This window comes from Vulpes lagopus, chromosome 6 (genome assembly GCF_018345385.1).
Source record: "Vulpes lagopus strain Blue_001 chromosome 6, ASM1834538v1, whole genome shotgun sequence".
NCBI lineage: Eukaryota > Metazoa > Chordata > Mammalia > Carnivora > Canidae > Vulpes > Vulpes lagopus.
In genome coordinates, this window is record NC_054829.1 from 114,400,757 (window position 1) to 114,416,063 (window position 15,307).

The 15,307-nt window shown below is 35.1% G+C and overlaps 1 protein-coding gene across 2 annotated transcripts in view; it reads right to left on the reverse strand.

Moving 5' to 3' along the window:
* The window catches only part of PDE5A (phosphodiesterase 5A), a 103,337-nt gene that overhangs the window by 67,814 nt on the left and 20,216 nt on the right, over positions 1-15,307 (reverse strand). For both annotated transcript variants that reach the window (XR_005988418.1, XM_041758956.1), the window contains exons 2-5: positions 14,196-14,267; positions 12,474-12,563; positions 10,015-10,152; positions 7,883-7,950 (exon numbers count right to left, since the gene is read on the reverse strand). Coding sequence is in view for 1 of the 2 variants with exons in the window: in XM_041758956.1 (XP_041614890.1) it covers positions 7,883-7,950; positions 10,015-10,152; positions 12,474-12,563; positions 14,196-14,267 (368 nt within the window). In the remaining variant the exon portion in view is untranslated. The remainder of the gene's footprint in view (positions 1-7,882; positions 7,951-10,014; positions 10,153-12,473; positions 12,564-14,195; positions 14,268-15,307) is intronic.

Below are 15,307 nucleotides of genomic sequence, written 5' to 3' on the forward strand. Positions count from 1 at the left end.
TTACAACTTTGTAATTATTATAATTTAAATGTTTTGAAAAGACAAAGACCAGCAATTTTTCAGCTAACACAAGTTTTAAAATGTCGTAAGTGGGGGGATCCCTGGGTGGCGCAGCGGTTTGGCGCCTGCCTTTGGCCCAGGGCGTGATCCTGGAGACCCGGGATCGAATCCCACGTCAGGCTCCCTGCATGGAGCCTGCTTCTCCCTCTGCCTGTGTCTCTGCCTCCCTCTCTCTGTCTCTCTCTGTGACTATCATAAATAAATAAAATTTAAAAAAATTAAAATGTCGTAAGTGGGATGCCTGGATGGCTCAGGGGTTGAGCGTTTGCCTTTAGCTCAGAGTGTGATGCCAGAGTTCCAGGATCGAGTACCATATTTGGCTCCCTGCAGGGAGCCTGCTTCTTCCTCTATGTCTCTGCTTCTCTTTCTCTCTCATGAATAAATAAATAAATCTTAAAAATATGAAAATAAAATGCCGTAAGTAATGTTACCACCACTGTAAATGGGCACGCTGATTTTTTTTGTCGTTTATGTAAAATCCGTATGAATTTTTTGTCTTATTTTTTCATTAGATTATAGAATAACTAAGGTCTAGTGTCTGTTTTACTTCCTCAGTTACGTGTTTTATCCACCCCTATAATCATATATACATTTCAAACCAAGGGAAAAATAAAGCATGCCTCAAGGAAATTTCTAAGGCTTTTGCTCTTCTTTTTTCTGCTTTGAGAGACTTTATGACACTTTTTTAAATTAAAAATTTATCTTCTTCAATAATTTTCTTGAGCTTACAATATTTTTCCCAGTTTTCCCCGTTTCTTGCTTAATAGGTTGAACATAAAAGATCAATCAGATGTCAGAGGGTACAATGCCAGTGCTGCAGCTGGGAACACAAAGTAGACCATGTTTTTTACATCAGGAAACTTTACATGGTCCCTAGTGATGGCGATGAGTTGGGTAAAGAGTGTCAGGTTGTGGAAATTTACTCAAATTATAAGGCTATGCCTATCTTAATTATCACCAACTGAAGAAATAGAGTCTAAGAGCAAGAAAGATTTCAAAGTAAAATACATGCCTCAGGAAAAACGTCCACCTGTTCTATGTTCTCGAGGTTACAATATTTTCTCTATGTTCCATCTTCTACCCAACATGTGACCCCTTTTGGGATGGTGCTCTTGAACACTAGTAATTCCACTGAGACTCCTGAAGTTTGGCCCCATTCCTGGTCAAGATATTTTAGCCTTTCTCTTCTTTGCTATACATTATAGTTTAAGTGTAATTGGTCAGATTGGGTCAAATTTGACCCCATGAAGCAAATGACAGTAGTCACATAGGAGCAGATGAATTTTAGAATGGGCATTTACTGAACAACACTGATCATCTGTGAAGGCACATGGACTGTCTTACAAATCAGATCTGGGACCTGGCTCCTCTTTCATGCTTATTATCTCAGTGGAATCTCAAGAAAAGTTTATGAGATAAGTGCAGGATTTAGGTCAATAAAACCATTTTTAAAACTACAAATATCTTATACATAGCTAAAGTCTCAGAAAAAGAAAATAAGAAGCTTTAATAAAGATACGAAAAATGAAAAGATGGTTACAGGGAGAAAGAAGTAGATACCTTTGATACTGGAGAAGATACCTTTGTCCATATCTTTTAAAAAATAACAATGCTATTAGTGACTTTTATGACTCTTATCCCCATCATTATGTTAACAGTGGGAGCCAGATGAAACCCAAAATAGTTAAGTGACTCGCCAGAGATCATAAGATCAGACCTACAGGCATTAACATAGAGGAGACGTAATTTAAATTACTTTTAAATCAATAGAAATCTAATTCTCTTTTTAAAATTTCCTGAAAATTTTCAGTTCTCCTAATGGTGACTTTAATGAAAAATGAGTAGTAAGATGTATTAAGTTATGCGATACCATTTTGTTTCTTACTCTCTAAGACATGCTGGTGAATTCTTAGTTCCCGCACTCAGTAAATACAGATTGAGCACCTGATCCACGAGAGGCCCCCTTAGTGTCACGTGGGAGACAAGCTTATATAGGTCAGTAGCCGTCACAAGGAGCTTACAATCCAACAGAGGCTGTGACACAGAACAGAGAATACATTCAGTTACATGCCCTGTTTGGGGAGAGTGTAGCGCAGAAGCTGCCAGCTGTCTCCCTGAAACCCTCTTCCGTTCGTCTTTATGTGGACACATGGCCACCCAGGATAAACCCTATGTTGTCCAGCCACTAGTGGTTTAGAATCATCATGTGAGTTCTAGTCAATAGGATGTAAGAAGAAATACGGCTGCTTCTAGAAACCTCACTTAAGAGAAAGCTGGTTGGTTTATACTCTTTCCTTTTACTGCCCACATCTCACCCCCACTTAAGACACAGATATGTTGAGAGGAGTCTTCGCATTTGCTTCTTGGAGGACCTGGGCTAATTCCTGCATCTAATGTGTTTTGCATAGTGGCAATTGGTGGAATGTACAGGAGTATATCCTTGGCAAGACAGGAGTGTGAGAAGTTTCTGTGCTTTAGACCAAAATGGGCATCACTGCAGGCTATGTAAAGCAAAGCCAGAAAAACACACAGGAGACATGGAAATAATAGCTAATACTCACTTAGAATGTGGCGGTAATTTTCTGAAGCATTTTGTGTACATTATCTCATTTAGTCCTTACTACAATTCTGCTATTTGTATTCCCATTTTACAGATGAAGAAACTGAAGCTTTGAAAGGTTAAATCATTTACAAAATGCCCGACAGCTAGTAAATGGTGGAACTTAAATTTCACAGTCTACACTCTTCTTCTACTCAGTATGCATTGCTCCTTATAGTAAAACCTTTTATACTGTTTTGTAGTGTTACTGTATTTGCTGCCATTATGTTCTCTAAATAAAAGCCAATAACGAGTATTAACTAGCATATATATATATTCCAAGAAAGTGAGCTTCAAGAATTAATTCTATACTACTCAGTATATATTAATTCTACAATAATTCTAAACTAACATCAAGTTAATTGAGATGGAATAATAGCACTAAAATGTCATTTTTTTTCCCTCCTAATTGGGTGGCTCTTATGAAATGAAGCACAGAAACTCCAAAACCTCCCACCATCTGGAAATGAACTTCCCATCTGAAATTCGTAGGCAACCCAAGTCCCAAATACTATCCTGTGCTTTTTCTCACTGACAATAGGATTCTGAGGATTATGTATAAATATTCACCCTGAATATTTTTTAGTTTTACACTTAACATTTCAAAACTGTCTTCAATGTGTTATTTTAATTTATAAAGGATACTTAGTGAGTTGGTTGGACAAATACCAAATGAGCCATGCTTTCCAACTGAAATGACTGGTCTAAAAGAATGATTTGCTTATTGCTGACATCTTAAAATTGCTTAGCATTTCATTTCATGGGAGAGTGTTTGGGTTGGCTAAATGTTTAAGACTGAGCATTGGAGAGTCCTGCTGGTCAAGTGTCATTATCAGCTTAGTGCTTTTTCAAAATGCTAAAGTCACAACACATCATTTTTAATTCAGAGGTTTGGCAAAATTAGGCCTAATATCTAATTTTTATTAAAATAATAAAAATATTGGGATCCCTGGGTGGCGCAGCGGTTTGGCACCTGCCTTTGGCCTAGGGCGTGATCCTGGAGACCTGGGATCGAATCCCACATCAGGCTCCCGGTGCATGGAGCCTGCTTCTCCCTCTGCCTATGTCTCTGCCTCTATCTCCCTCTCTGTGACTATCATAAATAAATAAAAAAAAATTAAAAAAAATAAAAATAAAAATAAAAATATTGACATCATTTAAAGGCCTTTTGTGCTATCATTAGTATAAACGCTAACCTTAATGTTTAGCTGACATAAGGCATTTTATATTGTAAAATTAGTTGATGAGTCCATCAGAATGATCCATTAAATTACTCTTTTACAGAAATCACACTGAGCTATTTACCCGTTAAAGAAGTATCTTTATACTAAGATTATCTTGGAATGATTAAAAAAATAAATTGAAAAATACCTTCCACTTCATCTACAGAGAGGGAACACAGAGTATTCATTAGAAATAATTCAAATGAAAAAAAAAATAATTCAAATGAGTAAGACTACACTTTTTTAATGCATATTTACCAGTAGAGGTCACTATCACACCAAATCGCTGGGCTTGTTCAGCTACCATTAGAAATAGAGGACCAGGCTGAATTTGTAATAAAATCAAAATGCCTATACATAAAATGTAATTATATAGACTCATAATTGCTGCACAAATATCCAAAGGTAAATGTAGATAACTCATCATTTTGTACTTTTTTTAATCTTATTTTTTTAATTCAAGTATAATATACAGTGTTATTTTCAGGCATACAAAATAATGATGAACAATTCTATATGCTTCTCAGTGCTCGTCAAGATAAGTGCACTCCTAATCCCCTTTATCTGTTCCACTCATCCTCTCACCCACCTTCCCTGACAACCACTAATTTATTCTCCGTATTTAAGAATCTGGTTTCTAGTTTGTCTTTTTTTTTCTTTGTTCATTTGTTTCTTAAATTGCACACATGGTCATTTTATATCATTTATATCACATACCATTCTATCATTTTATACTTTTAATATACAGTATCATACCTATAGATATATGTAGACATTAAATATATATGCCAATATTTTTATATGTAGCAATTCATTATACCATCTGAAAAGTAAAAAGATCAAATATTTACATGTGTCTTATCTAGAAGCTTTCTAAAACATTCTTTACAAAATCCAACAAAAATGTCCTAACATCATAAAATCAAAATTATATTAATGTTCTTCCTAAGAATAAGAAACTTCATTACTGATCTAGGCAGGAGATACCAGCATTTAAAAAGGATACACACATACTCACTAGGAGGTAGGTTTATTATCACATATTCAAAAAAAACTCAGTATTAACTAAAACTAAATGTCAAATATGCCAGAAAATACCATGGCACACAGGGGCTTAGGAAAGATTACACATGAAAATAGGATATATACTTTTCATGATCAGCAATGCCAAGAAGGAAGCAGAGGTCAGCTACTCCATTTAACTTTGTGAACCAAAAGCTCCAGGTAGCAGAAAAATCTCTAGACATAATATGGTTTATCTACTTTTGACTATGTATGCCAGGCCCAGGTTAGCAAAAAATGCCAAAGTGAGATGTAGCATGAGTCATCTGCTACATCTACCCCCAAGTTACATCTGCCCCTTTATTAATTCCTCAAATTCTTTTAATAAGAGAAAACAGATTTCATTGTATCTGACTGTTAAAATAATAGTCTAGAAGTAATGAGTTTTGATTTACTTATAATCACTTAACCAACTAAACTTTAAGTCACCGTGGTCAACAGCATCTCCATCTTGATAAGGGAAGGCATAAGAGGATAGGAAATGTGAGACAGGATGAGAAGAAAAGGATGAAAGACAGGCCTGCAGACCTCACACCGATCCTGGGAGGTCAGTCTTAAGAGGGTTTGACAAAACCAGGCTATGCAGTGAAGTGTTCTGTTCTTGAAGACAGCTGTAAACTCAGGGAATTGTGCTCTGCTATTCTGCTTTATGTGGTCTACAGAGATGATTTTCATTTTGTTTCCAATTTTTTATTACAAACATTTTCTTCCAATTTTTTTATGAACATTTTGAAATATAAAAAAAAATTGAAAGTAAAATGAATATCCTACTCTATCTATTGAATCTAGATTCAATAATTTTTAATGTTTTACCAATTTGCTTTATATACATATGTATGTATAAATATACTTATTTGTTTAAATATATCAAATTTAGATATATTTATTTATTTATTTTTGGCTGAACCATTTTAAAGTAAGGTGCAGACATCCTAATATTTCACCCTTAAATACACCAGGATGAATCTCCTAAAAATAAAAAGTTTCCTATTAACCTCAAAATGTTCCTAATTCCAAAGAAAAGTAATAGTAATTCCCCATCAACTATCTACCATCTAATCCATATTCATATTTCTTATTGCACTCAAAAACTGTTCCTGGACAGTTGTTTTAATCAGAATTGACCAAGATTTATGCGTTGCATTTGGCTGTTATGTCCAAGACAGTCCTTCCCTCCATCTTGTTCAACGACACTGACTTTTATTTTAAAAGACCTAGTCATCTTCTAGAATGTTCTATAGTTTAAATGTGCACAGAGGTTATTTTTAAAGTACCACCACCAAAGAGAATATATATTGGTTACTGAGGACTGTACTAATTGCAACACCATTCACTAAATGTAATAATGCCACACCAGGTCAACTGTTGAAAAAAATATGAAACTTTAGTATCAAAATAGTAAAGTTAAAACAATATTCTATTTCCATGATCATATGAAGCTTTTAGATATAACATCAAATAATTAGGGATAAAATAATTTGGGGCAAAATTAAAATTATTTTAGGGGGTGAAATAATTAGAAACAAATGAATAATGAAAATTGTGGTTAAACAGCACTATACCTAAGAATTCCTGCTACTTTATCCTGGCAGACTTGCATTTCTTAGAATATCCTATCACTTAAGCAAACAACACTAGTTTTTTTTTTTTGCTAAGAGTGAAAAACGGAATCTGAGCAAGAACATTTGGTAGTTTACTCTAAATCCTTTCCTGGGATCCCTGGGTGGCTCAGTGGTTTAGTGCCTGCCTTTGGGCCAGGGTGTGGTCCTGGAGTCCCGGGATAGAGTCCCGGGATCTAGTCCTGGGATCGAGTCCCGCATCGGGCTCCTGGCATGGAGCCTGCTTCTCCCAATGCCTGTGTTTCTGCCTCTCTCTCTCTTTCTCCCTCCCTCCCTCTCTCTCTCTCTCTCTCTCTATCATGACTATATAAATAAAAAAGTAAAAAAAAAAAAGTAAAAACTTTGTTTTAAAAAAATAAAAATAAATAAAAATAAATAAATCCTTTCCAAAATTCTTCAAAAAGCACAAATAAAATTGGGGCAATGATATCTCTAACCTCAACCATATTATTGCTTTCTATTATCCAAATGATAATTAGCAACAAAAAATTAGTACAAATTTTTAAATTACAAAAAACATGACAAAGAAATGAACTGCAATAGAGATCTAGTTTGATTCTAGCCATTGGATGTATGTATTGGTGTGACCAGGATCTTGGCTTCCTTTTGTTACTAGTTAAATCCCCAGGGCTAATTCCAAATCACAGCAGACTCAAAGAAATGTTTATTCAGAAGTCTATCAAATTTCCAGTGAGGATCCAATATGCAATGAAAACTATAACTGCAATACAGACTTGTGGATCTTAAATAAGCCAGTTCACAAAAATTCTGCAGTAATTTGGACACAATTCACTATATTAGAAATTCTTCTATAGCTCAAGTACAGGGGAAAAAATGCTGGAACTCTGTCATCAAATAGTAAAGTATTTTCACAAATAAAATTATTGGTGGATGGGAGGAAAGCAGCCTGTAGCTTCTTTGTTATGACTTAAACCGGTCATGAAATAACCATTTAGCCAGCATTACATATCTGGGCTTAAATAATGTGGGGGTTAGCAGTGCCAACACCCCCATGTAGTCAAAAATTTGCATATAACTTTTGACTCCCCCCAAATTTAACTAACAGCCTACTGTTGACCAGATTATACAGTCAATTAACAAATATTTTGTATAAGTATTACATGCAGTATTCTTACAATAAAGTAAGCTAGAGAAAAGAAAACGTTACTAAGAAAATCAGAAGGAAGAGAAAATACATTTATAATAATGTATTATATTTACAGAAAAAAATCCATGTCTTAGTGGACCCACACAGTTTCAGTCGTGTTGTTCAAGGGTCAGCTGTGCTTGTGATAAAGACAGAGAATAAGTTATTTTACCTTGTTAAAGTATCTGGCGATTTTTCTAATTCCTCACATTCCATGTGAAACACGCTAGAAAAAGAATCCTGAAAACAGAGTGACAACACACACTGAGAAGTATGTTTGACAATGTAATGAAATCTATCTAGATACACACATGCAAGTCAGTGTAATTGACACAAGACACCAATACTTGTGGTATTTTTTTAACTTATTCTCAGAATACACTGACATACATACTCACTGCTTGACAGCTTCAAGTCTGCTTCCCATGTTCATACTGTTTCCAATATTCACTTGCAAAAATGCTCATTTGCGTATTACTTGGTTTTTGTTTTTCAACCAGGCATTAATAAACACATTAGCTTCAAATTTTCTTGATATTTATTCAAAATCCTCATATTTTAGCTTTTATACATTGATTGCTGTTGTTAGATCTTTTTAAAATACATGCAATTCAGTATATTTTATGAATATTTACTGAAAATAATTGTGAAGATTTTAGCAACAAAAAAGTACTTTGCAAGTTACATTAAAAAGCAAAATATATATTCATACTCATGCTGTATTTGCAACTGAATAAAGAACTGGGGGGAAACACAGAAATAAAATAATATTAGTTTAATTTGGGGAGGGAAGAATTGAGTACTGTATTTTTCTTGCTTACATTTGGATTTTTGCTCATGTTGTTGAAATAATTTTAATCAAAAAGTAATATAAATGAACATCAAGTCACTTGATTCCTAAACCCAACAAATTAAGTTGTTAAAAAGTGAGCAAAATATATTAACAGGCATATTGCTAAGTTATACTTCAAAGCACCAATGATCCAAGTCAGTTGCTGCCATGATAGATGTTAACTGGCCGAAGCATGAGGTGAATGTTAGTTGAAGTGATATTCAAGTTGTCTTAAAAAAGGAGGTCCCTACATATAACTTTCAAAAATTAAATCCTAAGAACAGGTCACAGAGCAAAAATTGTAAATTGACTTACTGCATTAATGAGTTCTGACCTGAACTTTAAAAGGATAGCTATTTGTAATCATCTCTGTATTAAGGACTTTATATATAATTCATTGAAAATTTAAAATAATATATATGAGAATACTGATTACCTTATAACACAGTAAATTCTCATTTGATATCTGGTTAATGAGAATTAACACGCATACACACACAAAATGATTCAGATAATGTTTAGTCATATAGTATAGTCTTACTATCTAAAACAATTTTTTAAATTTTAATATAAGTACTACATATCTTTCATTATTCTATTGCCCTAAAACCCATCAATTCAGATCTCATATATGGATTACAACTGAGTACATAAGTGGCTGTAATCCCCACTCCATTTCCTAACCCACCAATGAAGAGCCTATTTTCAGGGTCTATCAGAATAAAAATAAACAATGATGTCAAAAAGAAATATCCCAGAAACAGTGATCCATAGGTTAAAAAGGGAAAAGAAATTGCATAAAGGAAAACTGCCTTAGGCTAGAAGCTCTGATTCTAACAGTAAACTCAATTGGCCTGTATAGAAGTAAGCAATTCAATGAGAACATTCCGCCTTTCCACACATATCTGTTTCTTTATGTTATACATCAATGGATTGAAACCTACCAATTAGAACAGTTAGTGATTTTCCATTGTTGGTAAAGGATTTAGGACTAATAGGCACCTTTAATACAAGGCCCTCTATTGGGCCATGCCTTTTGGTTTCTAAACAATTTTTGATTAAAAAAAAAAAATTTACACCCAACCCATTCAGAATGGGAGTCTACTTGTTCATAACAACCAGGACACCACTCTTCCTGACCACAAAAGGTCTGCACACTACCATGACAATGTTATGTCTCTCCATCAAGGTAGTGTCAATATTGACAAAAGCAGCACACAGACATTCATTCCATGGTAACCACTTAGTGGAGGAACACAAAGGTGAAAGGGTGCTTTGAAGGCATCCTCCAAACTCACCTTGACCCCCTTTCAACCAAAACAGTTCATACTCTGACTGGCTGGCTTGGCATAAACAACCATATACAGTTGGATTTCAGAGCAATCTGAGGCTAACATGAAGTTTAAAAGCGGTGCTTTAAGGAATATAATTTCTGTCTTTCTAAAAATTAAAAAGTCATACTCTGTACTCACGGAGCAATCTTCATCCACTATGAAAATGGTGCATTTCTGCACCTGCATGAAAGAGATAATAGTGGCAGCTATTTTCTTTAGAATTACTTCTAATGATTGTTGTTCTTCAAAAATTAAGCTAGCAAGGTCAAGCAGCACCTAGACAGGAAAATTTAGAGCTCATTACTTAGTAATTATTTGTAATTATAAAGCAATACAATGATTTATATGGTTTATAAGTTGTTTATCTATAATCTAATAAGGTATAACCAAGTTTATGTCCAAGAATTAAATATGTAAGTCTCTATTTACTAACAGAGCTTCCATGTTGGCTGTTAGTACAGTTAGTAGAGTGGTTACAATTGGACTCTATAATCAGAGTCATCAGTTTTTAATCCCACCTTCCCTTCCTGTGAGCTTTGTGATGTAGAGCCAATTCCTTAAAAATGGGGATAATAGTAAAAGTAATACCAAACCACAGGACTATCATGAGAACTAAATAAGTGAACATTTATAAAGTATTTTGAACAGCATCTGATACATAAAACACAATGACATTGCTGTTGTTCTCAACTTCTGAGATCATTTATCAGCATTTTCACATAGCCCAGTAAATATTGTCCAAAACAGACCAAGCTCTAAGAGCTCCTTTTGTGTTTTTCCTGGTAATTTCACTTTCCTTTGAATTCCACAGAATTTCTTCTAATCTTGCAAAATATTTGTGTGATGATGAAGAAGAAAAGATATCACAAAAAATTTACCAGAGGAAATACTATCCTAGCTGAAGCCTGGGGGATAAGCAGGAATCGTTTAGGTGAAGCGGGGAAAGAAAATATTTTAGTCAATAACAACTGAATTGAGAGAGAGTAGCATGCTGCAAGTTTTGATCAAGTTTTAAGAGAGAATATAGAGTGTAAAGAGGAGAGCTAGGGGAAATGAGATTGCAAGGGCGAGTGGGGAAAGAACCTCAAAAGCCTGTGTGTCTTTGGAAGCAGCTTGGGCTATAATGTACTGCAAAAAGAAAGTGACAGACTTGTAGCTGTGTTTGTAAAAATGGAGACTAGATTAATAGGTGGCAAGAACAGAGCAGGGAGGATAGTTAGGAATATATTGCAGTCAAAGGCAATGGAAGATCCAATATCTTATTAACACAAGTTCTAAAAAGAGAAAATGGAGTGTGAGAGAGAGGGAGTATCAAAGAAATAATGAAAAAGAAGTACATAAAATGGAAAGGCTTAAGTCTCCAGATGGAAAGGGATGACCAGATACCAGCATGATGAATGAAAAAAAGTCATATGATAAAATTCAGTTATAAAAGCAGAGACTGAAAGGATCTGAAAAACTTATAGACAACAAAACAAAACATCTATGCAGAGCAAAGAATCAGAATAACATGGATGCTAGTTAGAAGACAATGCATAACCTCTAAATTTTGAGAAACTGATTTTTCAATTTGGAATTTTATACCCAGCTAAACTGGGAGGATGGTACAATAGGCATTTTCACACAATGCAAGGACTCAGAAAACTTACCTGATCAATACTCTTTCTCAAGTAATTAATTGAAAATGTGCTGCAATAAAACAAGGGTGTAAACTGAGAAAGGAGGAGTTATGGAATCCAGTGGATAACCAAGGGAGTTCTTCTGAAAAAGCAGGTAAGGGAAATTCTATGATGACACCTATACAGCAGGCATGGGGAGAAACGTCTCAGCTTGGAAGAGAAATGACAGAGAACCTCAACTTGGAGATCTCCAAGAAAAAGAACTCAACAGAATGCCTAAATAATAGGGACTTAGAGGGGGACAAAACCCAACAACATGAGGCTACACTACAGCAAACAGTTCAAGGGGAAAAAAATAGAATAGAATTCAGAAACATGAGGAAAAACTAAAAATTACATACTAAACATAATACGAACAACATTTACACAGTCATGGTATTTATAAACACTTTAACACAACTTTAGAATTAAACCAGACAAAGCTTACTAAGCTAACCATGGTTGTAGAAAAATGTATATGTTATTGTCATGGGCAATAGAAAAAGTCCAGATGGGAAAAGCACAGGGAAGGAGTGGCAGTTGGGAAGGCGAGATGAGGCATACTAAGAGCCTCATTTTACAAAAGCACAGAATCAAGAGATGATGTCTCCAGTTGATAGGGCAAGAACTAAAAAAGTCTTATCTAGCAGGACAAATGCAGCCCATTCAGTAACCTAAAATAGACCTAATGATACTGGTTGGATAAGGATAATGGCAAGTAAAGGTATAAATCAAATTCATATCTGTTAAGTTAATGAATACTGCCCAACAGTGATAAAGCAACAGAGCATAGAAAATAGGAAATGGAAATAATTATTAAAAGATACAGCTAAAATGTTAACTGGAGTTTTAATCATACTCTTATATTACTTGGATAAAAATCTAACAATTTTTTTAAAAAAACAATTTCTATAATATCTCTTTAGTAATCAGACTTGCCTGATTTCTCTTGTTCTCCAGCAGTGAAGTCTCATAGAGTTGAGCATTATGAAGAACAATACCACAAAATGCCAAATAAGCAGCAAAGTCCTAGAAAACAGGTAAGACAACAGCCAAATTAAGAACTGTCTATAAAACTGTCTTGTTATATTGCCTGAAACACAAAAGGCACCCCAGAATGTTTACAGGTGAAATAAATATTAGAAAGCCAAAGGAGTACATGTTAAGTCTGCACAAAATTATGAACAGATGCAAAGCAAGTGTTAGCTAACTAGCATGAGTAGATGACAATTATTAACAAAGTTTCCTAAAGTCATACATTAGCTACAAATTAAGAAGGAGAGGGGAGGGAGTAGGACATGTATCTCTTTATATCATTTGAAATTGAAATCTACTCTAAGCAAGTACAGTTTCTAAATGATATTAAGAGTTGAATCTGTGCTGAGACTATATAAATAGCTTGTAACTCACTACTGGGGCAAATGAAAGCTAACATACTTATTTGAGAATACTGGCAATAGTAGTCTCACAGAAAGTTCTATACAATGTTAGCTTAAATATTTTTTTTAACATGGGTCTGTCATCCTCATTATACTACCTTCAAGTGATGTGCTCACAATTATAGTAATTATTGATTAAAATAAGTCTTTCCATGGCAAATGTTATTCACAATCATAGATATCTTTTGCCAAGAGATGATACAGCCTAAGAATGCAAATCATTCAAGAGAGGTTTACATTAATGGATCATAAACAAATGATGGAATATAAAGCCAATCTAGAACCATGCCAAATATTCTCAGGTGTCATTAACAGGATAGGAAACTAGATGTCTAGAACACTGATTTAAAGAGGTACTTGCTATGCTCTGAAGCAATTAAGACATGAGGACGAAGGCAAGTGCCAATACGGCCTACACCATGGAGACAAAAATAACTCTGTGTTGTTTGAATGTCTTCCAAAAGCTCCTACTAATTTTCAGGGGAGTGACTTAAATAACAACAGGCTTGAATAAGAATTCAGTAGACACCATGATATACATACAATTATATATTCAAGAAGAGAAATAATAAAACCTACTGACAGAATGAAGTTATAAACAAGTTCAGGGGCTTCCGCCCTTAAACGGGAAAGCATGTCAATGTGGTGTATGGAATGTATTCCTTCAGAGTTGGATGAGAAGAGTAATAAAATAATGCTGACTGCTGCTCTTTCTGAAGCTAAATTCAAATCATCCAGCCTAAATTCACACCTTGGCGCCCCACCGTCTGTGTGCAAAGCTTATAAAACATTCTGAAATTTGCTTCACCAGGAGGGAATTCCAATTTTTAGCCAACCTGGAGTGCTGAACTTGGAGCGGTGCTTCGGGGGTTTTGACTCAGGGTTGAATTTGTTTATAGCAGTGATGAAAAGTAAATGCAATAGTTAAAAACACCCTGTCACCTTCTGCATGGCCCCAATGCACACACAGCCCTGGAGGAGGCTTGGCGGCACAGTGAGGAGGGAGTTGGGGGGCTTCTAAGGACTACCTACCACTAGTACTCCAAAGTCAGCCTGTATTGAGCCGCAGGAAAAAGACACTTCTGAACATTTCAGATCATTTTAAAGTACAATGGTTTTCGCTATCAACAATTTCAGCAACAGCTAATTCTAGAGGTCTACACTTTATAAAGAGAAAAACACCTTCCTAAATTGACATGACATCAGACACAAATTTTGGTACCTTTTCATCTTTTTCAGTGAATGTCCCACCATTTCCTGATTTCTTGTTGATGGCCTGGGCTACACCAACAACCTGGTATGAGAAGAAAAAAGTGGTAGTTTCATTGGCTGAAATTATTCATATAGATTGACTGAAATATGTTTATAAAGGAATTTCTATAGGTGCATTAAAATAACAATAAGCTAAGAAACCAAAACAAAACCCCTCAGCATTTGAACTAGTTCTCTCTCATACATCTTTCTTTGCTCCTAAGAATTCAAATGTAGTCAACTTCTTGGGTCCCATTTTTGACTTTGATTTTACCTTGCATTGTGAGAAAAGTTATTGGCAGTCACATTTTAAGTGAATTTTTTTCAAGGTTTTTTTTTAAAAAATATTTTATTTATTTATTTGAGCAAGAAAGAGCACAATCAGGGAGAGAGGCAGAGGGAAAGGGAGAAGGGGAAGCCTGATATGGGGTTCGTGATTTCAAGACTCCGAGGTTATGATCTGAGAGGAAGGCAGATGCTTAACCAACTGAGCCATCCAGGTGCCCTTCAAGGTTTTTGGATACAAAATAAACCATAAATTTCTATTACATTCAAATTAATTATATGCTAAACATTTTACATTGGCTTTAATGTTTCAAATGGGCTAAAAATGCTTTTTTTTTTTAAGATTTTATTTATTTATTCATGAGAAACACAGAGAGGAGAGAGAGAGAGAGAGGCAGAGGGAGAAGCAGGCCCCATGTAGGGAGCCCGACATGGGACTCGATCCGGGGTCTCCAGGATCACGCCCTGGGCGAAAGGCGGCGCTAAACCGCTGAACTACCCGGGCTGCCCAAAAATGCTCTTTTACTAAAAATGCTCTTTTACTGGAAATAGGACCCAGTGGACAATTACAGTGAAAAATAATTCCTAATGTAGGGGAGTAGTCCAACTTCTTTTCATTTTACCTTCAACAGATGTGTCTTTGGGAAATATTTTCTTGAAAAACTGAAACAGGAATTAGCAGGCTGAATCTTACTTCAAATGCATCAAAGATACACCATATCTTACGAAGACTAAGCTAAAACTCTGGGAATAGGTTTTAAGTGTCCACAAAAGGTTTAGCAACACTATAAGAACTTT